This window comes from Polypterus senegalus, chromosome 10 (genome assembly GCF_016835505.1).
Source record: "Polypterus senegalus isolate Bchr_013 chromosome 10, ASM1683550v1, whole genome shotgun sequence".
Lineage (NCBI taxonomy): Eukaryota > Metazoa > Chordata > Cladistia > Polypteriformes > Polypteridae > Polypterus > Polypterus senegalus.
In genome coordinates this window covers 163,854,822-163,881,268 of record NC_053163.1, presented here as the reverse complement: position 1 = coordinate 163,881,268, position 26,447 = coordinate 163,854,822, and the positions used below count along the sequence as shown (strand labels likewise).

General features: G+C 48.3%; 1 protein-coding gene across 1 annotated transcript; it reads left to right on the top strand.

The window, feature by feature from the left end:
• Positions 1 to 1,436: 1,436 nt before the first annotated feature.
• Positions 1,437 to 25,690, top strand: spata6 (spermatogenesis associated 6). Its single transcript, XM_039767253.1, has 14 exons — positions 1,437 to 1,582; positions 3,102 to 3,239; positions 3,565 to 3,613; positions 3,693 to 3,734; positions 3,818 to 3,942; positions 5,164 to 5,247; positions 7,302 to 7,547; positions 8,844 to 8,955; positions 10,385 to 10,425; positions 12,321 to 12,505; positions 17,921 to 18,026; positions 22,601 to 22,674; positions 23,912 to 24,098; positions 25,097 to 25,690. Exons 1-13 carry the CDS (start codon positions 1,535 to 1,537, stop codon positions 24,069 to 24,071), a joined length of 1,410 nt encoding a protein of 469 aa, XP_039623187.1. The 5' UTR covers positions 1,437 to 1,534; the 3' UTR covers positions 24,072 to 24,098; positions 25,097 to 25,690.
• Positions 25,691 to 26,447: the final 757 nt, after the last annotated feature.

Below are 26,447 nucleotides of genomic sequence, written 5' to 3'. Positions count from 1 at the left end.
ATCATGAACGCTGCACTAAGGTACCCACCGAGGTAACAAAGAAGCTCAATTTGTCTGCCATTTGCCATCCATGGAGGTGAAGGTCACCTGAATCAGCAGCCATTTTCAGTCCAAGACAGAGCCATCTGGTAGTCTAAGCCGGGCGCGCTGATTGTTCCCCACGTTGTATTCATTTGATTATCGTACTTTCTTTATCACTGTGGACACATTAGATATGATTGCTGGTGTATGTGTCTCTCCTGTCTGTGCTGGTCCTCTAGTATCCAGTTGTCTGTGGTTACAGATGTTGGAGAAATGGAGGCCATCTTGAACTGCAGCAGCAGTGATATCTGGAAGAGGTCCACGTTATAAAGAGGACCACATGTTGTCTGGTGGAGGTCCCTTTAGCTGAGGGTCTGTTGCTATTTGTTCCCAGGGGGAATTTGGCTTTTTACAAAAGCTTAATAAACACATTTTGATGTAATAACATCTCTCAAATATATGCCAGAATGATGAAAAGGGGAGGAAGCTAAAACGAAAGGAAGGCTTGTGATTTGGCTGAAGCTCCAAGGCGCAGTCCCGCCTGGCGTGTCATTCTATAGGCTAACCGAGCTCTAAGTACACAGGCTACACGCTACCTGCTCATGTTGAACCCTTGATGTCTCTCTATAAATCCCGGGGCGCCCCTCTATAAAGCCCGCAGTTCTGAGCTTTTCATCATCACGATCCGTTTCACGTGCCTATAACGTTTACACCAGCTACCGAAACTCTGCAGCAAGTGATTTTACCGAGGCAAGCCCGATTACTTCTTCTCGTCCATTTGCTTTTTTTTGGTTTTGGTTTTCTACCATTTGCACCGAGTAACCTTCCACACGCCGAGCCCCCCGCCATTTAACCGGATGAGCGTGCCTTCCACAGACGCTGGGCGCGTAAAACGAACGGGCTCCATGACAACCGAGGACGCCAAGCTGCACGGTTACCAAGAGCTGCGCGTTTCCATGCATTCGTTTTCTTTGCGCGTTTTCACGGAGCGCCTGTCTTTGTCATTCAAATGGCTGCATTATTTTCACTTCCTGTTCTGTTATTGATGGCCTCTCGCATCCTGTCTAGTAACCGGACAGCGGCAAATGGCAGCGATTCAAGTCTGCTACCCAGCCTGGTTGTTTCAATCATTTGCACGTATTTTTATGAAGTCTTATTTCACAGGGCGGTATCTTTATCACGTCTTTATGCCCCAGTTAAAGTCATTTTAACACCCCTACGGACGCGTGCTTCTTCCCTCAGTCTAACACATTGATTGGTCTCCTAGCAGCCCACAGATTGACAGTTGGCCAGCCAATCAACGTCTTCCAAATTTCTACCCTTGCTTCCACTCCGGCACTGGATTGGCCACAAGCATAGTTGCCCGGCCCCCTGCCTTGATCGCCCCGCCTTCCTCGCTGTTTTCTTTCCTTCTTCCTAGTGGGATGGGCTTATTCGGGACTTGCGTGAAACATCGATGTGGGCGGGTATTTTTTTTTAAGTTCTCCGAGCTGGACCTGGCAACGCTAAAGCAATGGCACCAAAAGTTTTAAAATGTACCGTGGAGCTGGAAATCCAAGCCGTAAGTAGCGCGGACGCCCGCCATGCTTTAAGAATATGCAGGTGACGTAAATCGCAGGATCCCCGAGGCGTAAAGCTCTGCAAGCAAATCCAATCTAAAATGTGATTTGTGGTTTTAACTTCTCTGCGAGTGTAATCTGTGACTCGCTCTGCACTGTTTTGATTCCTTTCTTTACTTTCAGTATCTTTTCTACGTGGTTAATTTACGTTTATTTTAATTTACAGATTTGCTGCATTTGATAATAGAACCGGTTGTTTTAAGAAAAAAGGATGCAAAACGGTCGTTTATGGCTTTCATTTGATTGGCACCGACTACAACAAATCCGTCACAGCGGTGTGTTAGAGACAGCCAATCCCGTTCGTGCGAGGGCGGGATCTGGGCGGAAACCCTGAGGACATTCTTTTACGTTCGGCGTTACGGTTTGGTTATCATGCGCTGGGTGCATTTAAACATGGAGTGTTTGTTTGTCTGTGTTCTTCTTTTTGATGTCGAGTGCTCGGCCAGTGTACAGAGAGAATGTGACATTTGCTGCCCGGCAGATTGTGTGACTGCTCCATGCCCACCATATCCCCTGTCATTGCAGTTGTCGGGGGGACTGCTTTACTTATTCGGGGTGGTTAGAAGGCGGTCAGGATGGGACGCAGTCTCTGTGAAGTTTGCTTGTCCCCCTTTGAGTTCATTCTGTCACATGAATGGCCCTCCTCTGATTGGCACCATAGATAGATAGATAGATTTTTTCAGTGGCTTCTTTCATGTGACTGGTGTTGGCAGTAGGAGCCTGGCACCTATGCCCAGTGCACTCAGCATAAAGAGGCACTTGATGGCCAGATAAGTCAGCATTTAAAATATTAGATAATGGGCCGGCTGCTCATCCAGAGACAAGACATCTTGCCAAAGCCGTCCTAAACTTCCATGGGATTAAACACTAGCTGGTCATTTATGGAAAAATGTTGTGTTGTGGCACAGCTTTGAAAAATACCTGCACGGTGCCCTCACGTCCTGGCTGTAGAGTTTCATCGGCAAGTGAGGCCTGCTTTTGCTGCCAGTGACTTGTTTTCTGGGGGCTGCATGACCATCCATAAAGCACGGGTGACACTTTTGCCACAGAGATCTGGTGCCATGCGTTTAAAGCACAGGCCCCAGTGGAGTGGTAGGCTTACTGGCCCTGTGATGGATTGGCAGCCCGTCTGAGGACACCGCTGGCACTGCTGGGGTTGGCTTCAGCTCCCCGTGACCCTGAATTGAATTAAGCGGCGCTGAGACCGCTGTGTCACTTGATGTGATGAGAAGGCCTGCCTGGGGCATCTGCAGGTGAGATGGGGGGGCTCCTTATCTTTTAACATGGCAGCACATTACAAAGTGCCCTAAGATGGCGAGTGCTGTCTGTGGGGCTGTGCTTGATTAGAATGGATCAGGCATCTCCAAAAATCGGGAGGGTCAACCGGTGGGAAAATTCTGCCAGGGTAACCTTGGAGAACATGGCTGTGAGCAAACGGACCTTCTCCTGTCCTCTCCTTAGGTCACCTGTCCTGGCGTGGTGCTGATGAACAAGGAAGATGTCTACCTCAGCGTCTGCATCCTGGGCAAATACCTGAAGACCAAGTGTCTGCCTCCGGTCTTTCCGATGGTTTTTCGGGAAAGGATGATTTTCCACAAGGTAGGAGCCGTGCCAGTTTGGACAAGTCTGCTGCCGTCCGGGTGCCCCGTGTGCCGCAGCGTTGTGTGTTTGACCGCTGCTTCGTCACAGGGGCGCTTGTTATTTCCACAGAAGTCACTCGTCCTGCTCCGGGTCGTATTCCTGGGTGCTTGTTTAGGACTGTGGTTTGTGAAAGGCGCTATAAAGTGAATACATTTGCGTGCGTCTCTCTTGTTTTCATTTATTATAAACGAGGCCCTGTTGGCTCCACTGCAGTCTGATTGATTCTGTGTGCCACGACAATGGCAGTCGCGTTACGCCGTCTCTCTTCCTGCTTGCATTGCAGGTCTTTGGGGAAGCTGTGGATCCAGGACATGTTGCAGAGCTCTTGGAACGTAAGGAACCTCGCGATATTCTAAGAAACTTGCAGGCCCGTTTTTTGTGCCTTAATCTGCCCTCTCCCTCTTTTTTCAGTTGACACGGCCACCTTTGAACTCATCCAGCTGATACCCCCAGGTACGATACCTCGCCCGCCTTTGTGTGGCCTCGCCCCTTTGGGGTCCCTCGCTCGCTCACGTTTCTTTTCGCTCTGCTCCTAGTGGGTGAGACCCTGGCAGTGCTGGCTGAGAATACCCGTGAGTTCCTGTACCCCGGACCTCGACTCTCCCCCAGCTACGTGGGCTCAAACCGCGACCTGCTGATGAAGCGTGCCATCTCATTCCCTGTAAGTATCTGTGGAGCAGCCCCTCTTTACACCCACTGAGCAACTGATTAGGACCCCCGGTACGCCTGTGCCGTCATCTCACCTTCCAATCTTGCGGCAGCAGTGTGGACGCCGGTCAGGAGCCTCAGGTCACGTTCACCTCAAATGGCAGAGTGGACAACAAATGTCACCGCCACGATTCTGAGGGTGCAGTGATTGTTGGTGCCAGGCGGGCATGTTTGGCATTTCCAGCACAACAGTCTCGAGAGATTAGTCAAGAATGTGCAAAAATAAACAGAAATGCCAGACTGGTCCAAACGGACTGGAAGTGACGCCACTCTGTAGACACCATGCTGAGCGGAGCGGAGGGGCTACAACTGCTGAAGACCACTTAAGTGAACAGAAGGCTCACCAAAGCTGGAAGAAGGGTCACCTGGTCTGAGGATTTCTGCTGCGACATTTGGATGGGCGGGTCAGAATTTGGTGCCAACGGTGTGACACCAGGACCCCCTACCTGCCTTGTGGTGACAGTCCAAGCTGGCGCTGGCTCTGTAATGGAGTGTGGAGTGGCACACGTTGGGCCCACTAATACAAAGCGGTGGTCATCTCTTGAATGCCACGGCCTCTCTGAGTGTTGCTGCTGACCGCGTGTGTCCCTTCGTGGTCACATCTTCTAATAAGGCGCCGCGTCACAAAGCAGGCTGGTTTCATGGACTTGATGCTGAGGTCTGTGGCCCCCCAGTCACCAGATCTGGGGACACCATTGGGATGTGCAGGAATGGGAGGTTCTCTGCCGACAAATCTGTGTGGCGCAGTCACGTCAACCTGGACGACGTCTACCAACGTGGCGTGAAGACCTGGGTGGCAGGGGGGCTCCGTGCGTCTTTGGTGTATTTGTGTTGCTTAGAGAAGTGAAAATCCATCCTGGGCCTTTAAAAGAAGACCTCGCAGCACCTGACAAGATTTAGGGGGTCCGATTTAAACCCCACTGAATGGTCGATGGTTTGACAAAGAAAATAAAAATAAATCGATAACATGCACAGGACCAGGCTGACTTTGCCTTTCGGTTTTATGGATAGAAATTGTAGCATTGAAGACGGCCATGTCGCTGCAGCGGAGCTCTCGTCCTAAGATGGCCGTCCCTGTAGGGTGGTGCCGCTGCTGTGCCATCTTCTTCAAATCGGAGCCCCTCACGGCTTTACTAAACTATTTATGATGTCCTTTCTTTCTATGTTTTCAAAGGGAATCGCCCCAAAGCTGGAATTTTCCACATTCTCCGCCATTGAGGAATGCTCCCTCCAAGAAGGTGACGCGATGATGATGCGGGTAAGGTGCCATCCAGGTGCTGCTTAGCGATGCCCTCTTTGCCAGGCGATGCCAGGGGCTGTGGCCAGGCTGATTGGACTTCTGTGTTGAAGGTTCAGTTTTTCTTAATCGCTCCTCTGTTTCAACCCTTTTGGCCGTTTGTGGCAATTTAATGGAAGATGTGAGTGTTTAAGGCCTCTGATAATGGAGCTTAAGGACAATCCATTAACTGTACAACAGAAGTTCAGATTAGTTAGATAGAAAGATTGAACTTTATTTGTCCCCGGGGGAAATTTGTTTTTTTACAGAAGCTCAATAAATAAATTAATAAACACACACACACCAGAATGACTGGAAAGAAAGAAAACATCTGGCTTGGCTGTCACTCTCCCAGTAAGGCGCTATACAGGCATATTGCTGTTGGCATAAAACCACCGTAAGGCCCCCTTCTATTGAATGTCATTCTAGCATAACTACAAGACCCTCTGCCCCCCACATACCAATATGAGTGATCTACAAGGGGGACCGCCATGTACCCTTGTGACACACGTCTACTGATTAACTCCTGGACTGGAAGTCCTCCATGTTGGTGTGGCACACAGAGGATGTGCAGCGTTGTTCATAACAGCACTCAGTTTTGTCTTCCTTTGTTATGACCGCTGGTGGTCCAGAGTGCGTCCCATAACCAAGCCTGCCTTCTTAGTCGGTGTGTTGAGTCGGTGGGTCCCTCATGAAGCGATGTTACCAGCCCAGCGCCCCACACTGGCCATCACAGAGCTGCTGAACAGTTAAAAGATGGCACCACCCACCCTGGAGGAATGCAGTCTGCTTGGGACGAGGCGCCTGCTCTGCTGTTTCCTCTCAGACACTCGCATGGAGTCGAGTACGGCCGATGTTTGGACAGATGAAGCCAGTACTTCAGCCAGCGTGTAGTTAAAGGCAAACTGCCCTTAAAAGTGCCATCAATCGTCTCGTCTCTCTTCCCAGCCAATCTCAATTCCTTAACTCCATCCACATTTCTGGCTCTTCTCCAGTGTGGGCGGAGCTTCACTGCCACTAGGCTGGGATAGGCTGTTGTGGGTGAGGCTGACAGGTGAAGTCTCCGCCCCTTTTGTGTGGCACTCTTGACGCACTCGGCTTTCACATCAGACAAGCGAGAAAAGAGGGAAAGATTTATGAGTGAACGCCGCTGATTGTAATGACGGCTTCAGTGCAGCATCAAGAGAAGTGAAGCGGCCCCCCGTAACCCTCGTTAGGCCAACAACCCCCTGAACTGCCAGCTAGCAGGTTCACTCTAATTAATAGTCGAAAATAAGTGCAGCCTCATTAAGGAAAATGCAATTACTGAGGGAGTCCATTCTACAAGCTTAATTTCATCCTCTCTTATTTTGAAGATTATTATTATTTTTTTATGCTATGCTAGAAATTAAGCCCTTGCACAGTAACAATCTTATTGTTATCCTTTGTTTTTTGATGTGCTGTGTTGGCAACCAAATTTGCCCTTGGGGATTAATAAAGTATATTTATATCATTATAATTCTAGGCTGGGGATGTTTCTTTTAAATGCTAATCGTGTAATTCAAGTACAATTCAGTAATTATCTTAATGAAGTCATTTCACAAAAGCAAAGTGTGAACAAAGCAAATCGTCTGTCTACTTAATGTAGCGCCTTTATCTGTCTGTCTATTATATTAATCTCTCTCTCTATTATATAGTGCCTTTCATATCTATCTCTGTCAATCACATAGTGCCTTTTACATCATTTATCTATTATATAGCGCCTTTCACATCTGTCTATCAATCATATAGCGCCTTTCACATCTATTTATCTCTCTATTATATAGTGCCTTTCATATCTACAGTATCTATCTATCTATTCTGTGGTGCCTTTTTATTATCTGCCTATCCTGTAGGGCCTCTCTGGCTGTGTGTCTGTCTGTTATATAGCGCCTGGCATGTCCTGTCTATCCGTCACCTTCTTACATGAGGCTACAGCAGCAGCTAAAGAATGTCTAAATGCCCGGTGACAAGGAGCCTGACTATGGCAGCCCTCCTGTCGTTTGTTTCCGCCACAGCGTGTGACACCATCGAAGCTTGAGATGCCCAAGAAGACAAAGAAGGGCCCAGGTGAAGAGCGGAGGTGGGCGAGGGGCTACGAGCTGCCCACGGTGTCGTCCCAGTCGCGCTCTCCTTCCCCGTACACCAGGAGGCGCATGTGTGAGCTGTCTGAGGAGTCCAGAGAGCGCCTGGCCCACCTTAACCTCGGGCCTTACCGGTTCAGGAAGGAGACGGAGACCCAGGCGCCTTTTGTGGTGAGGCACGTAAGTGACTTTGTTTTTTTGGTGCCCTCGAGCTCCAGTGGCTGTAAAGTGTAACGCTGCTTCAGATGGTCCCCCCCAAAGTATTTATAGCCTGTATAAGCCCGACAAGCCTGCACACTACACTGTGAATGGAGCCCTCGGTTTGGCGGTGTCCCCATCTTCTCCTAAACCTGTGTGACTTTGTTGGGGTCCCAAGGGCTTATTTAGGGTTAGGGTTTGATGTCCGACTACACAAATTGTCACGGGAGCAGGCCACAAGTGCCTCTGACCCCCAAAGATGATGTAAATGAAGTCTGACAATGAAAAGAGAGGGAGGAGGAGCTGAGCTGAAAGACGCAGGATGCCAAAGAGCGGCGCGAATGCCCGATTAAGACCCCCCTGAAAACATGACGCCGTTGCTGTTTCTCCTAATTCTTCTCTCTTTCTGTTCATTTTTCCTTTTATTTGCAGTCCGTGTTTATTGAGTTTGTTCTTCTTTGTTTATTGTTCTGTAAAATGTCGTTGAGCCTGGGGGGGTGGGACCTCTCGGGGGGGCTGCCATTAATGGCCGAGGCGTTGAGTCCAATGGTGATGACAACAGGCCAGATTCCTCCAAAGGAGCCTCCTTCATTTGTAGACCCCGAAGTCCTGCGGCCCCCACTTTGTGTGAAGCAGGTGGGCCGTTGGGTTCTCCCTTTTCACTTCAGGCTATTCAGGGCACTTTGTCCTTTTCTTGTATTGTGTCCCACTGCTTATGAATGTTGCCCTTTTTGCACGTTTCTTTTTTGCCTTTTGTTAATTTGTTTTGTGTTTGGGCCCCTTTTGTTCTCACTGGCCTTTTGTTTGCGCTCTCTTTAGGCCTTTGTTTATTAGTTAATTGGTTTCGGCCTTTTCTTTCTGATTTGGACTTCTTGTTCATTTTGGCCTTTTGATTTCTCTCTTGTTGTCAATATTAGCCTCTTGTTGTTTGTCTGAGCCTTTTGTTTGGGCCCCTTTTTGTCACTTTGTCACGGCCTTTGTTTGTTTATTATTTGGGCCTTTTGTTCACGTAGCCTCCTTGTTATGTTAACGCGGACGTGTCTGTCTTGAGTTCTTCATAAACGAACCCCTTGAAGTCAGGCCTGCGTTTGGGGCTCCCCGTCCTCGAACGTCTTAATGGCTGCCAGCCCCTTGTGTGTTCACCGCCTCTTTTCTGATTGCTTGAACTCCTCTTCCTAAGATTCATTGTGCTTTTCCTGGGGGTCCGCAGCCTCCACGTTTGACCCTTTGATTTCTTGGGCACAGTGACGCAGCTCGGCTCCTTCTTCTTCTACGCAGGTGGACGACAAGCAGAGGAGCCTGATGGACGACTCCCAGCTCTCATTTCGTTTGTCTTCACCCAAGTCAAACTTGTGCCACAGCTGGTCTTCTGGTTTCAGGGTTGGTGAAGGTTAGTACTGGGGGCATCAAGAATCAGAAGAGATGGAGACCCCTGGCCACAGGTTTGGGCTGGTGGTCTCTAACTGGCTCCTTTAAGTGAAGGAGGCGCAGTGACTGCTTGGTTATTTGAGCTTTGAAACAGGACCCCCAGCAGTGAAGACCACCAAACAGGCCACAGTGACCACTAGACAGGAGCAAAACGTTCATCCCAGTTTAAATGACATCTAGTGAATGAAAAGTGACACTACAATCATTTTACAGGTGACATCACAATTGTGAAACCCAAAAGAGAGCTGTGACCGTCCTCTCTTGGTGGCAGGTGTGCCCCCTGAGGCGTATCCCATACCAGCACGCTCTGGGGTGGGTCTCACTTTCAGAAGGTGACACCTTGGTGCCTTCAGAGGGTCGATGGGACTGGAAAGAGACAGGAACAGCCACCTACATTGAGGTCAGCCTTGACATCCAGGGGTGGGCACCACCAACACATGGTGACCACAGCCAGATTGCTGTCTCTGCATCCAAAGGCGGTGGGCTACAAATTCCACTGTAGGTCGTGAAAAGAAGCCAGTTTCATAAGAGAAGGTCCATTGAGGACCCGAACACAACAGGACCCTCTCAAGAAGACCCCTGCATTTTTTTAATGATTCCCTGAGGATTCTAAATGACCAGCCTCTCCCCACAATGCTCTCCTTGTTTCCTGCCCCCAGAGTGGTGCTTTTCAGGATGGCACAGAGCAGGTCCACTGGGTCACTCTGTGGTTTGAAACGCAGCTGGGCGAAGGCCCCCCAAATGAAATATTCTGGGGGGATTGTGGAATGCGGTGGCACAGTGGGTACCGCTGCTGCCTCGCAGTTAGGAGACCCGTCTGGGTTCGCTTCCTGGGTCCTCCTAGCGTGGAGTTTGCATGTTCTCCCCGTGTCTGGGTGGGTTTCCTCCGTCAGGCCAAAGACATGCAAGTCAGATGGATTGGCGATTCTAAATTGTCCCTGGTGAGTGCTTGGTGTGTGTGTGTGTGTGTGTGTGTGCCCTGCGGTGGGCTGGCACCCTGCCCGAGGTTTTTTTCCTGCCTTGCGCCCTGTGATGGCTGGGGTTGGCTCCGGCAGACCCCCGTGGCCCTGTAGTTAGGATACAGCGGGATGGATGGATTGTGGATTGCCAGGAGGTTTGTTCACCTTGATAAAATGGCGTGAGCTGAATGGCTTGGATGGAGTTTGGAGATGCATGGGGGGCTCATCGCCCCGTCAAGTGCCCTCAGACTGGTGGGCACACCTTTTTGTCATTATATGAGCTGACAGTTAAAACGTCTGACGGCTCCAGTTAGAAGTGCTTCTAAAAGTGACGGGTTCACTGGGTGCAGCCTCCGTAATGGAGGTCCGCTTCAGGAATATCCCAGCTGTTGACAGCCCCTCTCTTTGTGTTCCCTGTTTTCTGTTCGGCAGATTCTTCCCTTCTTGGCAGCTACAGACCAAAGACGACCACAGTGAGTATTTCTATCGGTTTCTTTTGGGCTCTGCAGGTCCTCCATTCTGATTCTGCTCCCTGCTCTTCCACTTCATGCTTGGCTCTCTGCTCTTGTTGCTTTACTTCATTAAAGTCTCGAGCTTCTCATCGATGACGTGGTGGCGGTGATGATGATGATGGTGATGATTAGTCTCGGTTGTCCCGCTGTGTGAGAGTCCACCTCAGGTCATCCAGGTCATTTGCTTACCGCCGTTTTATGTTGAGTTCAATTTCTGCCACCCAGCTATTCAGCTATCATGAGACATCGATTTGACTGATCTGATTGGGCCATGTGATGTGTCAGTCAATGAACTTCCTGCCCATTGGTCATCTTCCATGACCTGTCTCCCCCTTGGCACCTGAACTTGCATATATTTCTATGTTCATCTTCTTGACATTCCAAATAATATTTTGATAAATTTCATTTGTGATGCTCTGTTAGAGTTTGCTAGAGTTCAGTGTCTGCCATTCCCCTCCATGTCTGTCACACGTCACTCCTCCTCGTATGCCTGTAGGAGGCGGAATGGACCCCCAAGCGCAACTTCAACTTACAAGGGAATAAATCTTTTTTAGAGATTCTACGAGGCCCTTTCTGTGTCTAGCCGGGGTTTTTGAGAGAATTTCTCCCTCTTTTGGGCATTTTTGGGAGTGCATTTGGACTCCCTGTCATAACAATATATATATTAGACTAGCTGTGCTACCCGTCTATGATGGGTTGAAATTGAAGTAACCAACGTAGGCCTCAGTGTTTAATGTTTTTGGTGTACCATGCAATGTTCACGTCTCTGTCCTATCCCATTTGGTGCTGGAATCATAAACACATGTGTGTGAGGTGCCATCTGTTGGAATGACAAATGCATTGCATAGATCTCTGTGTAATATATATATATATATATATATATATATATATATATATATATATTGGTTCACTGTATTCAGCCCTGAGGGGGAATTGTCTTTTTGTGTGACCTTTGGTGGTCAGAGCACAGGGTCCGCTGGATCAATTTTCAGGTTAAGGGCTCTGCCTAATGGCCCAATAGAATAGAATCCTTTCTGGCAGTAATAGGGTTTGAACTGACAACCTTCTGGATACCAGCACAGAGTCTTAGCCTTACTATTGTTTTTATGGTATGGGCTTCGTAAAAGTAGTGTTAATGTTTGTGATGCGCCATCTGTTGGAATGACAAAGACATAGCTACCAGACAGACACACAGATACTCCGACACTTAGACCCTTATCCTTTTAGTAGCTGTGCTACCCATCTAGAAGAGGTTGAAATCCAAGTAATCAATGTAGACCTCAATGTTAACATTTGCAGGGCAATATGCAATGTACTGTATAAGTTTCTGTTATATGCCATTTGGTATGGGATTCATAAAAGCAGCATTAGTTTGTGATGTGCCATCTGTTGGAATGACAGAGACATAGCAACCAGACATACACACAGACTCTTATTCTATATTAAGATGAATTTTATTCTCTACATTAAATTCTGCCTTTATATAATTAAGAAATTCATTATGATTGTCTGTATGGCATCCCCTAGTATCTGATCTTAAGAAAGCAATAGGCCGGTGCTTAGCAGGCGGTGTGCGAGTCTTGGCCGCCAAGTTTAGGTCCTCAGAGTAGGCAGCTCCAGTTGAAATTCTGCCTTCCGAGTTAGTGGGGAAGTCATGGAGCTGAATTAGACCCCCTTGTCATACATCACCCCTGCATGTCTGTCACGCCGGCACATAAGACGTGAAATATCTCCTCTCGAGTGTGTTCCCTGCCGTTTTTTACCGGACCGAAATGAATTTCTCTCGCAGATGTGCAATCGGCGTCGGTTCCCAAAGCCCTTCTTCTTCCTGAATGATGACTTTTTTTAATGCGCAGGTTATCAGGAAGCCCCAGGAGACGGACAGTCCCAACACGTCCTTTGACACATTTGATGAACACATCTCAAAGAGTGCCAGCAGGCTCATGCAATCCGGCAGGCTGGCATCGGTGCACTCGGCCCCCTCCTCGGTGCAGAAGCACCCCCCCAGCCCTCTGCTCCATCGATCTTCTCTTAAAGAAAGGTAAGGCTGCTCTGCTAGATAAGACAGCGAGACGTCCCTGTCAGCAACTTTGCACGGGTGCAGTCGATAAAGGAGCCGTCATCTTTTTTTTTCTTTTTCTGTTATACTTCTGTTCCTCTGCTGCCTCCACACCCCCCTCATATGTGAAGTTTCCCTCCTGATAGCTGAAGCAGTAAAACGAGTCCCCAGTTTATGGATCCACAAAGTGAGGGTCAGACTTGCATTTGGAAAAGGGAACTTGGGGGACGGAGGGAGGGGGACGGTGGGCTCGGTGGACATTGAAACGGCTCCCAGTGTGTAGGTGAGGGGAGATCAAGGCAGCACCTTTGCTTTGTATAGCGCCTTGACAGGCACACACTCTTGTCACATGGCTAACGTCATCACAGGTCGAGATACAGCGAGTCCCACGTGTCACAGTCACTCGGGTGGCTCGGAGGTTGTGGTTTTGCTTTGTGGCTCCTCCCTGTGTGGAGAGCCCCTTGAGTTGTGAGAAAAGCGCTGTATAAATGTAAAGGATTATTATTATTATTATTATTATTATAATAAGAGACCCCACAAAAAGGGAGCTGTGAGTCCCCACTTAAATGAATGACCGAGATGGAATATAAAGTGTCCCCCCATCTCGGTTCTCATTTCTCAATAGCTGCCCTTCTCATTTAAGGTGCTTATTGTGTTGTTTTTACGGGTTCCCTGTTTCTTCTATAGTAGGAGGTCCCAGCTGCTGGGGGTCCACCCTTTCCCCCCCTCCCCCCGTAGGAGGCCTGCGGTGCCTCAAAGCCTCTGCTCGTCTCTGTCTGAACACTTTGCAGACCCTTCAGTTTTTTTGTGTCCAGCGTCCCTGCTTCAAGGAAGCCCCCGTTCATCTTGTTTTGATGTCTGGTTATGCAAGACATGGAGCTTTTTGGGGTCCCCCCCTATTCATGGCCCTCTTGACCCCCAAAGGCCCTCATTTTTAGGCCTTTTTTTTTTTTTTTGCACTTCATCATGAGAAGGACCTGAAACAGTGCAGGCCTCATCAGCCGACCCCGGGGGTCCACCCCGCTAATGGGATACGAGGGGTCAAAGTTACTCCTCTTTACAGATCGTAATGTCGGCACGTGGAGTGTCGTTTTAGGCCAATCCGAGGTTGCCGATCACCACTATGATCAGATGAAAGAATATTTGACGTGAAGCGTACATTTTACTATTTTAACTCTGTGACGAACTCCTCTTCTTTATTATTGACTTGTACCTCGTGACGTAAATCCCGTCACCTCTCATGAGGGCCTCGAGTCAGGGTGGCTTCCACCAATTCAGACGTCACTTAGCAGCATGAGAGGAGAGACTTGAGGCCTGCTGCTGTCCTGCACAGAGGACAAGTGGGGTCCCCACCAAGCCATTCGTTCAGATGTTTGGGAGTTTGGACCTGCCACCTCTTTGAAGGCCAGCAAACCTGAAGTAGACCCGGCCCTGAAACTACAAAGCGGGCCTGTGGCCTGCACACTCCGAGAAGGCCTAGCTTGCAGGGGGTGCTGTGATAAACCCAGGACTAAGTAAAGGCAGGGAGATGTGATGGCTGCTTTGGTGCGCCCTCCGAGAAGCCCCCCTGCTGGACAGACGAGGGGCCGTGGCCTTTGACGTGAGCTCCAGAGAAGCGGCAGGACTTTTGCTTCGTCTCGGTGCCCTCTTAGTGAACTCCGTTCTGATTTATTATTCCTGCCTCCATTATGGGGGTTTCGGCGAAGCTCCAAGAGCGCCCCCTGTTCTCCCACGTCCAATTTATCGCTAACGTTGCATTCAGAAATGAGAAGGTTAAACACACCAGGCCACAAGTTGTGAATATAAAAATGAGAAACTGTTGTGTAGTTTTCAACCTAATTTGTCATTCTGAAGTTTGAATGATTTCCATTTGCTTAATGACTTGGTGCAAACCGCGCACCCAATTCCATTTAAATGTTCGATAAGGACATTATGGGATTTGTAGGAAAACGAGTGGAGATCAAATAAACTCGAGCGTATCGTTCCAGCTTTGAGATCAATGACGTGCGGCCAACTTCAATGTATTTCCCCCGTCGTCTAAATTGCGCGATCTGCTGCCTTGTCATGTTTGTTCATTACGGAGACGGGAAAAACAAAACCTATTGATTGTTGTCCAAGCGTGATTGGTGTGAATGTGTCTGACCCAACGCGCACGTTCTTAAATTCCACAATGCTCGGCCATTGATCTGAAGGCTCTAAGCTGAAACATGAAGGGTTTTATCCCCCCGCCCCCTGGATAAAATAACTTTAAAATCAATAGGCAATTTGAAACTGATAAAAGCCAGAGAAATTCAGAAGGCCCCTTCCATAAATTGAAAACACGCCAAAAGCCATAACGCGGCAGATTAAGCTCCCTGCTAGATTCGGTCGTCGAGGGGAGAAGCACGATCCGGAAATGTCGGATGGAAAGCCTGAAAAATAAGACATCAGTCTCCTCGCCGCCGCTGCGGCCTCGTTTGCCAGCCTGGGTGACTTTTGAAAGCCGGCCTGGCATTTCAGCGGCCGCCTCGTTGTGAGTGAACGTCTTATTTTGTATTTTCTTTTTCTAAAAATTGACCGAAATGCTCGGCCTTTTTGGTGGATCCTCCTTGTTCTGAGCTGCCAGCTCACGGCACTCCATGCAGGCTTCACATCAGAAGTAGCCAGGAGGCCTTGTCCCAAATTTGAGAAGCGGACCCCTCCGACCAGAGCGGGGCTTAGAGCTTATAGTGCTCAAACGCCGAGGGGGAAGTGTATTAAAACCCCCGGCCCACAATTACAAAAATAATTTAATAGAGTGACCTACAAAAAAATCCAAAAACACAACGACAAGAAAAGCAAGAAAGAAAAACCTCACCGTGGAGGATAAAAAATGTCGGTCCGATCTCCAGAACTTTAGTCAGAAACCCGAGGCCAAGTTCTGTACTGCAAAAGAAAACGTTTTGTTTGTACCGTAAAAACCGTTCTGTAGGTCGGGGGACGTTGTGCTCACGTGGAGTGTCGTGTGCAGCTCTGGTCCGTAAGCACGACATCGCAGCACTTGAAGCTGTGCAGGGGAGACCACCAAGGTGCCTCGTGGGACCTGAGGACATGTGACACTGTGGAGAGCTTAGTCTGAGCAGAGGAGACTGCGTGGGGTCTTCATCCACCTCTTCAAAGTTCTCCTCCATAAAAGAACTTAACGGTGAATCGAGGAGGTTAAGGGGAATCAATCAGGAGCTGTGGGAATCTGAGACGTGGAATTTAAGAAGAATCGGCAGGAGATCTTGGGACACCTTAGCTGTTCGTAAAACAAACGAGTGACGCGTGAACGCAATGGTCTCTTCTCAGTTCTCAAAATTCTTATCTTCTTAAAATTAGGAAGAAAAAGAATTTCCAAAGCAGAAATCCAAATTCTCAGTCCTACAAGCCCAAGTACAAAGTAGGAGCAGATCAGCAGAAGTTACAGCTGCTGGCAGTTAGGAGGCCCCGTCCCCTTAGGCTCAACTTAGTTCATGTAGTGGAGCAGCGCGGCCCGAGGGAACTCCAGTTCCCAGCATGCTAAGGGATCACTGCACTCCCCTCACTTGTTTGACTTCATCTGTTGACCTGCATTTTGATGGTTGACAGTTCGGCTTTGTCTTCGTTATTAGAGGAGGGTCAAACCCCCCAACCCCCATGGTTTTCAAGTGAGTTTGGCCGGTTTGCTCAGTGGGACGGGTGTGTGGGTCGGGCCGGGCCGGGCCGGCTGATGTCCTGGCTCCTCCATTAAAAATGAACATTTCACCATTGAGGCCGTCTGAGTCTTTGCATCACTGGCCCGCTACAACACACACAAAATAAAACGAATGAACACAACGAAATTCAAAATGAAATATTAAAAAGTCGACAAAGGCATAATCAATAACAACACCTGCAAACTGTACAAGGCGCGGAGAGCATTAAATAAACCGTCGGCGCACGTCAACCGGGGCTCTTCTGTAACACTATGGTGAGGTTTATTTCCTGTTGCCCAGTTTGGCCTCCAAGCCCACCGAGTCGAGGGCACTTAAATAAGACCCGCTTGTCGTCGTATCCCCAAAGTTTCCAGCAGGGGGCGCACGGCTCCCTTTTAATTATGTTCTTTGAAAAGGGTGAATTCAGAACGAGGAACAGCAGGCTCCGTTTCCAAAAACCTTTGTGACCGCGTATTAGAAGTTACACGTTCACATCTGCTCAACTTCCACGTTTTTAAAGAAGGTGCTCTGCTGGGGCAGGTGGGACTGCAGATGCTAACCAAGTTTTTAACGCAGAGTTGCGTCTCCTTGGCCTCGGGGTGTTCCGCGTCAAAATGAAATCCACAAAGCCATAACATCCACACTAAAAGATGATGTCGGCCTTGATGGACATGTTTTGGGAGTCCTGCCCCATCATCAGGGTGAGGCATTAACTGCGGTTAAAAATTATCAATAAATTCTTGCATCTCGTTAAAGCTTTTATGGTCCACTTCAAAATATGCTCAGGATGGGCTACTCGCCGTGAAGAATTGCCAGCAGTCCCATGCCAGGAGTATTCCCACTTCTGCTCAGCACTTGGAATCTTGTGTTCTTTTGGGTTGCGTGTGTTTGCAAATGTTAGGCCACGCCTTCTTGATTGATATGGGCGTGTCTTTGCCATTCTCACCAGGATGGCATAAAAAGATCTTCTGGGGCGATCCCTCTGTGTCCGAGCTGCGGATCAAACCGTTTGCGAGTCGTGCTGCAGGAAGTTAAACCTCTTGTGTTCTGACCTTTGCTAGCGCTTCTTGTCCCCGAGTTAGTCTGCCGGTTTGGCTCGTCTCCTGACTTTTCTCCGCTTGCCTGTTCTTGCATGTTCCTCTCCCGGTCACAGTCGTGACGTACAAGATGTCCTGCTAGTCTGGAATGCTCGCTTGTTGGCTCTGCTTACGCGGGTCACCAGGGCTCAATTGAAACAAATGATGGAATTCCAGTCAAGTTCTAATAATCTTCATTTATCAATGAAATTATTGGGAGCCTCCTAGCGCCTCAACAGTCTAGCATGCAATAACAATAAAAAATTATTTCTGTAGCCCAAAATTACACAAGAAGTGCCTCAGTGGGCTTTAAAGCCCCTTTCTAATTGACAGACAACCCCCGCAAAAGCACCTTGCAGGAAAATATGGAAGACCCTCATGTTAGTCGTGTCCCATAATCCCTTTGTCACCCATCTAGTCGGCCAGGAGCCTGCGCGGGCCCGAGACGTCCTACTAGCCCGATTTCACTTTCCGCTCCGAGGGTACCCGCCTGTCCCCTAACCCTTTATGATCGTCTCTCTGTCATCACAGTGTGTTTGTGGGCTTCCATCTCGAAGTCAAGTTCTGCACCTGAGCACAGCTTGACTGAGAGGAAGCGGATTTGCTCGAGTCCCTTAATGGTGACGTCTTCTTTCAACACCCCACAGGTTCGAAAAGGTCAGTTCTAATACGACATCTTCAGACTGGGAGGAAATCCACGACCGAGTTAAGAATATCCTCAAGACTCATCGTTCCAGTCGAGGTTTGCATTTTGTGAGTAGTGATGTGAAAATTGACTGTCTAACCAGCGCTTGCGAGAAACGTCTTTGTCGAAATTGCCCGGGAGTCACATAGGGAGTTTCAGACCACTGATATTCGGAGATGGCGTAGTCGGTGGGATCAGCAGAGCACTTGGCTCCTGTCGTGGACTCGCCAATCTGTTTAGGATGTCCAGATGTGAAAGGTGGGCACTAGGCATGGCATTTACCCCTCAAAGTGCAGATAGAGGTGTATGTTTTAAAAAATGCACTCGGGAGACGAGGCGTCTTATGGCTGATCACAGAATTGTTTTCTCTTTTTCTTTACTACTGATGTTAATTTCTGCATTCTGCTCCACAAATGGTTTTGTAATGTGAACGTGTTTTTACGCTTGAGAATCTACTCGTCTCGGCGCATATTGGAAAAAGTACGTGAAGAGGGAGATAATGTACAGGCTGTGAAAAAAATGTCGCATTGATGCCTTCAACGAGAAGCAGACCACCTCCACCTGACAGCACCTCGTATCTCTCGTATGATTTGTAGGATTTACCGGATCTACTCGCGTTGAAGTCGGGACTTGATTTTACCGTATTTTATAATGTCGGTCATATAAGCTGAAAACTCACACTATTGGTCCAAGAGATTACGATATGCTAACGCCCGCCCACCTGAGAGAGTAACCACGGATACATGGCCTTTGTTTGTATGTGGTGTGGCAATGCGCTGTATCAGCGTGTGCTCCTCGCCCCCCTCTCTCCATTGTGCCTACGTGCCCACACGGTGATACCCGCATTATTCCGAAGTGACGTTTGCACTGATTTGTGTTTTTTGTGTCTCACACCCTCGTACATCTTTATTTATCGTAAGAGCATCCCTTATCTACGACGGAGCGTTCAATCAGAAGGACATATGAAGCTGCCTTTAAATTAAAAGTCGTTGAAGTGACGAAAGAAATTGTTAAGTGCGCTGCTGTGACGAAATTCAATGCATAAGAGATTGGAGGAAACAAGAAGATGTAAAAAAAATTAAAAATGAAGTGTCGTATTTTTGAACGGGCGTATAAGTCGGGGTCTGATTTTTATGACCAATTATTCAGGTTTCATGACCCGACTTATACGCGAGTATATACGGTTCTTTTTTTTTTTTCCTCTTCTTCTCTCAATTCTTTACTTCTATTTTTTCAAGCTAAGTCAGTTTTGACTCTTGAGCCCCAATCGCACTTCACTATTTTTTCCATCGATCTTCAGTGTTGTAGAGGGTCCGCGGCTTCAGAAAACAAAGGGGGTCAGTTTTAAATCCATAAAGCCGTGTCACTCTCCGTGGGCGCGATTGTACGACCGCGGGGAGTCAATGAGGTAGTTGGGGCGAGTCGCATCTCTGCGTGCGGGTGCGATTATTCTCAATTTCTTCATTGGCTTCCTGCGGCGTATGATTAAGGCGCTGTGCCCACGGAGATGGGTGTGTATGTATAGGACTGGCATCGTCACAGCCTTCATTTACAACAATCTTAGCAGGGTGTGGACAGCCGTGATGCACAGTTGTGTAGTGGGACATCCCCAGTGACTCCATCGTAGCTCTCTGTCTGACGAGGCGTGACAAAATGGTTTTATCTTATGTCGTAGGGTCGAGCTCCTGTGTGCGCAAGAGATGACAACTGATGAGGGCTCAGCAGCCAGGAAAGAAGGGAAATGGACTACAGAAACAGAAGAGGGGCTCGTCTGTCCGATGTCTCGTGTTTGTTGTACCACCACAGAACGGAAAGGGATAAAAGGGGGCAGAGGCTGGGGAGGATTTCTATAAGAAGTACCAAATGCACATAAAGTTTTAATCAATATCCCACCATTCACACCAGTGTACCAGGTATCAGTGACTGTAATCCCACTGCTTACACCAGAGTACCAGGTATCAGTGACTCTAATCGCACCGCACACACCAGTGTACCAGGTATCAGTGACTCTAATCCCACCGCTGACACCAGTGTACCAGGTATCAGTGACTCTAATCCCACCACTCACACCTGTGTACCAGGTATCAGTGACTCTAATCCCACCACTCACACCAGTGTACCAGGTATCAATGACTCTAATCCCACCACTCACACCAGTGTACCAGGTATCAGTGACTGTAATCCCACCGCTGACACCAGTGTACCAGGTACTCTAATCCCACCACTCACACCAGTTTACCAGGTATCAGTCACTGTAATCCCACCACTCACACCAGTGTACCAAGTATCAGTGACTCTAATCCCACCACTCACACCAGTGTACCAGGTACTCTAATCCCACCACTCACACCAGTGTACCAGGTATCAGTGACTCTAATCCCACCGCTCACACCAGTGTACCAGGTATCCGTGAGATGACGCTAGTTTTCATACTCTCCGCTGTCTTACATTACAGAATTGCAGGCCATTCTTATTTTTTTTTTGTGTTGTGGTTCACATTTGTCTGCGTTTTTTCATGATGTTGTTTTGCATTTTTTGCCTCTTTTGGGGTCCCAGAACCCAATTCTGCTTTTGCTTGTTTTCAGTTTGCATCCTCTCACCAGTCATTTGCCATTCCATGTTTTATTATTCTTTGTCCTCTCCGGTGTTGAAGTGCGGGTGGCTTTACATGTGACGTCGCAGGTTCTCATGTATAAATTTTAGAACCTGAGATTTCTGGGTTGTCCGAGGTTGAGGATCTAAAATGCAAATCAAGTGTGTGTTGAGAGATCTCTGGGGCCCGACTAGATTCTGTTCTTTCGGTGTTTCAGTCTTTTTGGCACCGACCTTTAACTTTGTTTCTCGACTCTCATTTATCCCTCAGTCCCTTTTTCTGTGCCCGTGTGGTGTGTCCTCCTTCACCTTTGGCACAACACAATGGCGCTGGCCAGTTCAGATTTGTAAGGTGTTGGTCAGAATTTCCAGGCACTCCGTCACCACTGGCAGTTAAACTTTCATACCTGCCGGCCAACACCATGAAAGCTTGCAATGCTTTGGAAATTTGAAATTGTGCTGAGAAGTTGGTGAGGGAGTCGTGTTACCCATCATGCCTTGCAGTTCGTAGCCATGTAATCTGACAGCCTCAAGGCACCGAGCGTACCGAATCACAGAGACACAGTAGACGTTTTTAATGGTATCAGTAGGTTAGGATCCAGAAGGCCAGGCCAGCAGACGTAAAGTTCAACTCAATGTCCAAAATCGAGAGCAAAGTTCTAAAGCCAGGAAGTTTAATGGACTCATAAACTCGGAGAACATGGCTGCCAGTGCTGACCTTTACATCCACTTGCATTAATGACATCAGATGTCACGACTTCCTCTACCACACCCCTGGCAACCAGGAGCCACGCCTTGACAACAGTGGTGACCTTATGCAACACAAGATGGCGTCCTAGCATGTTGCTGTACACTTTGTACTTACCCAAAATATCGTGTAGGAACAAATGCAGTAAGTGTTATTGTCACAATCCTTGGGCTCCATAACTCGTAACCCACGATAAACGAATAAAACGTCCCGGTTATAACATCGAGATCCTGCGATCGCAGCCGCTAAGCACAACCTGCTGGCCAACTTGAAGGCACAAAGTGAGACGTCAGCCTTACTTGTTCCTGTTTGTCACCAAAACCATTTTTAGAGAATTCAAGTTTTGCTCTGATTTATTGATTTATTTATTTTCAGTGTTCCTTGTTGTTCTTTTGATGTTTATTAGGGCGATGATTTCCATTCGTTTATTAAAGTCTACTTGGACTTCATTTTGAATGTGGAGAAGTGTTTTCACATCTTTCCCATGATCCCCTCTTTGAGTTCCAAGGGCGCCACCATTTTGTGGAGAGTTTTTATTATTACTGGTCACTGCTGTGCTTGCCATCGTAGGACGATTGGAATGTGTGACAAATGACGTTGTTGGTGTGGCAGTACAAAGGCAGCATCGCACACTTTCTGCTTGTCCGAGATTCGGGATGCAAACAAACAAAGTGATGGGACTGGTGTTTGAACTTCAGCTCCTTCAGCTCCCTTCTTCTTGACGTCGAGTTTCTGGGCGTGGCGCTGCATTTTCTCAGGTGTCTCTCGGTGACGTTTCTCTTGGTTTTCCCGTATTTCTCCAGTTCCTTGTGCTCTGATACAATCATTGGGTTCTTTTCTCTTCATGTCATTTAGTTGTCACTTCTGCCATTGTCTCCTGCCATTACCCTTCACGCGTTTCTCAGTGTTGCTGCATGCCATTCCTTTCTTGGTTTCTGGTTTTCATTTTCAATTTGTTAACAGAATAAAACTCTGACACTCCATTCACTTCTGTGACTCTCTCTGTAAAGATCTCCTCTCCTGGGATGAACGTCCCCCTAACTTTGTGACGTCACGGCAGCGTCTCCTTCATCTTTGTTTTCCAGGAGTCGGGTGAAGGTTGATGTGGATTTCCTTTTCTCGCTTTGGCTTGTGGACCCTGACCTTGTGACTCTGGGTGGGCTCGACGTTGTTGGTATCCCCCCGGTGCTTAGTCCCCTCTCGGCCACCCGTGTTTGATGCCAGTTGACGCCTGCTGTTTTTTTGTTCTTGGCAGTTCCACTTCCTTTTCTTCCTCACGCTTTTCCTCTTTCTCATTCCCAGGAAGATGATGAGGACTCCTTGCAGCCCACCTCTTGTAAAGACTCTCTGTGTGAAAGCGGGCTGGTGGGCAACAGGTATGGTGTCACGGCTTGGCTGCGGTTCCCTCTTGTATCTTTATTATCTTGCTGGTTTTGTGTCATTTCTTTTGGAAGATCTCCTAGTTTAAATGGTTCTGTTCGTTGCTCTTTATTGCTATTTGTTTCCTGCTTTTTCGTTTTTATTTCTACATTGTCAGTGTCCTCAGTTATGGTCTTTGTCTTTGTGTGTTGGGCCCAGGGGGTCGGGCCCTCCTGACACCTCCTGCCTATCAGAAGTGGTGCCGTTCTTGCTGAGCCTTTGGCTGCACTGGCCAGCAGAACTGCCATTAGTGTGTCATGGAGGACACGCAGGACATTGCCAAGTGGGTCGGGTTGTTTCAGGGTGATGCACAAAAATGAACAGAGTCCTCCATTTCATCTCCGGTGGAAGAGAAGCAGCAGGAAGATGAGTGACGTCACTTCTGACGTGATCGTCGCAAGCCCCGCCCCTTCCGGTCTCCCAACTACTTCATGTACTCCTCCACTGTAGGCTGCCTTCTTCATAGGAGGAGGAGGAGGAGGCTGCACCTCGGGGTCCTCGCCATGTAAACCTCTCTTCGTAGTGGAGATCTTCATTATTATTAAATCTTTTGTTTCAATTTGGGACATTAAGCAGAGTGTCTGGACAGAGCCCCCCCAGCCCTTTGTCTCATTACATTGGCGTAGTCGGCAGGATTTTCATTGACAGTGACAGAAATGCACAACCTCACAATGGTGGCACAACAATTACACTTATTGTAATGAGACATAGGACAAAAAAAAAATAAAAGCTGGAGCCATGTCCAGATAGATAGATAGATAGATAGATACTTTATTAATCCCAAGGGGAAATTCACATCCAAGGGTTAGGGTTCAATTCACAGATAGCCTCAACTGAAATGAAAAGAAAAAGAATTCTCATTCTAATGAAGACTGTCGTTATGACTAGAGATTTCACTTCCGAGGTGGGTCTCCTGATGAACTCCGACTCCCAGTGGACGAGCAGGTTAAGCAGCTGTGAGCCCACAAGGGGCGGGGCCTGCAGCGGTTGTGCCAGAAGTGACGTTGCTCGTCTTCCAGCTGCTTCTCTTCCGCTCCACGAGTAAATGGAAAGCACGTCAATTCTGGAGCGTCGCTCGCTTTATTCCCTCTGTTACATCATGTCCTGTCAGATTCGCCATCTCATGTGCCATCTCATGGCCTGTTCTGGTGTGTGGTGTCATGTCTCGTATCTTCGTCTTGCATTTCTTTTCAGCTCCAGGCTTTTTGATGACACCATGGTCCACCTTGGCTCTGGTCACTTCTGGTCCAATCAGGCGGCACGGTACAAGGGGGTGCCACACAGAGCCGTGTTTGAGGAGAGCCTGGAGAAGATTTACGGCAACCTTTACAAGAAGGCGTCCGGCAGCACCTAGGGTAGTGGACAGGTCAGCTGCGTCCAGGTATGGCCATTGCATTGTTCTGTTAGAGTGACCACTGGGTTCCCTCCTGAATCAGCTCCAGTAGGAGCCCTGGTGGTCCTAAATCTCTTCTGATCTGTACAGATGGTTTGATCCCCTTGCCGTGCTCTCTGCCTCATCGCAGTTTGACGGTGGGGGTCTCTGGAGAGTCCTTGGACCCCATGGCTTGGCATCGGTCCTGACATGCAGTGTGACTTGTGGGACCCTCTCTACACAGGTCCACGGGGCCGTGCTAATCGACGGCCAGTCACTTCATTTGGTGACAGGTGGGATCTGAGCACAATGTGGAGGGCCACAGCAGAGGGTCCGAGTACTTCAAGGAAGGACAGATGTCAGGTTTTGATTTTTAGTAAATCTGAAGACATGATGTCACTTTGTCATCGTGACTTACTGAATGAGGATTGAGGGGCAAAAATAGCAAATTTCTCACTTAAAATGAGACGTACAGCACAATAAAGTGGTCTTTCTGAATCCCCCCATAATCGGAGTCCACCCACCATGACATTCTTTATTCACCTGCCAGCACAGTATCGTCCCTTCACTTTATAACTTTTGGTTGAACATGTTGAGGAGTAGTGGGCTGTTGCTGATTCTGTGGTCAGCAAATTGGGGTCTTCAGAACGGATTTGGCAGACTTGGGGTCACCCGTCATTAAAGCGGGTGGGACCAGCAAGCTTGTTGTGGCACTTTTTTTTTTTCTCTTAGGATTTGATTGATTTTATGTTTGAGCCCCCCGCACCCAAAGCCCACTCCTCCATTTGAAGAGTCGGGTTCCTGCACTCTACCAGCCCCTGTCACTCATTAAGAAGCCAGCATTGCACCTCAGGGGTTCAAATTGAAGACCTGCACAGAAGCCCCCCCACTTCAAAGCCCCGTCTCTTAGCTGTATGACATGAAATGGCCGGCTGTTCCATCGGTCAGCTCATCTTAATGACGCCATTGCTATTGTTCTGCCCTTTTCTTGTTTCTCTTTCACTCAGCTCACTTGACCTGCTCTCCGATTCTACACTGGCCTGGTGGTCTGAAGTCGACAATCTGGAACCTTCATCCTGGCTTTCATCCTTGGCAGGTGGAGACGTTCCTGCTGGTCTGTGACTGAGGGCACACTCGGCTTTTATGTACACCCGACTTGACCACTCTGCTCTGCCTGTCCCAATGCCCAGACTTGCTAGTTTGAAGAATCCCCCTGCCCAGCGAGCCCACAACTGAAATCGGCTTCACGTGTTCATTGGGGTCCGTGTCTAGCAAACGGTGAGGCCTTCGCTGGGACAAATTCAGATCTGCCATGGAGACCCCACAGGGTGACGGAGGAGGCAGAGGAGATGTTTGTTTTACCTTCTCACCACCAGCTGGGGGCGCATTTGAGATGCACATCCTCAGGCTTTGATGAAATGAGCTTAGTGCTTAAGAAGAAACCAAAGGACATGGAGAAGAAGGAATTAAAAAGGACTTCCCTGTGGAATGGGGCTGGAAATTTAACTGCACTGTAAATACTGGGGTGGTGCAAATTCAACACTGACATTTCCTTTTCTTCACTTTTTTTTATTCAATAAATTTCCTGTGCCTGAAGTTTACACATTGTATTGTTGTACTGCATTGAGTTACAGTGGATTTCATTTGGCTCTTTTGACATTCATCACCAGAAAAACTGACAGAATGAAAGCCCCGCCCAGCCATCTGCCACTCATGAGGCAAGCCCCGCCCAGCCTGCTAACGCAAGTAACAATTTTACTGGGCTTTGTACATTTGTACACCCTATTAGCATACCTAACCCTGCCCAGCCAGCTGTCACTCAAGCAGCAAGCCCCACCCACCCTGTGCACAGGGCAATAAGTACCCAGCTGTCACTCAGGCATCTCTTCCGGCTGCCACTCAAACATTAAGTCCCGCCCACCCTGCTGTGTTACAAATGGCTCTCCTTCTACTTGTCCTTATTATTTACCTGTCATTTATGTTGCATGCATTTATGACAAACATGTTCTGAGATTTTTCTGGTAAAGAAGAGTGACTTTTCAAGATCAGGTAGTCCTAATCACTAATGGTGACACCAAGGAGTGGTGACATGCTGCTGGTTGATGAGCACATGTAACTAAAAACTTAGCTGGACTTGGTACACAGGGCAGTAGGGACCCTATTAACATGTCTAGCCCCACCCAGCCAGCTGCCACTCAAACATCAAACCACGCCCACCCCGCCTTCTCAGTTGTCACTCAAACATGAAGCCCTGCACAGTCCACTGTATTCCAAATAATCCTCTTCCTCATTGTTTGCTTGTAATTTGTGTTCCATGCGTTTATGACAAATCTGTTCTGAGGTTTTCCAGGTAAGGAA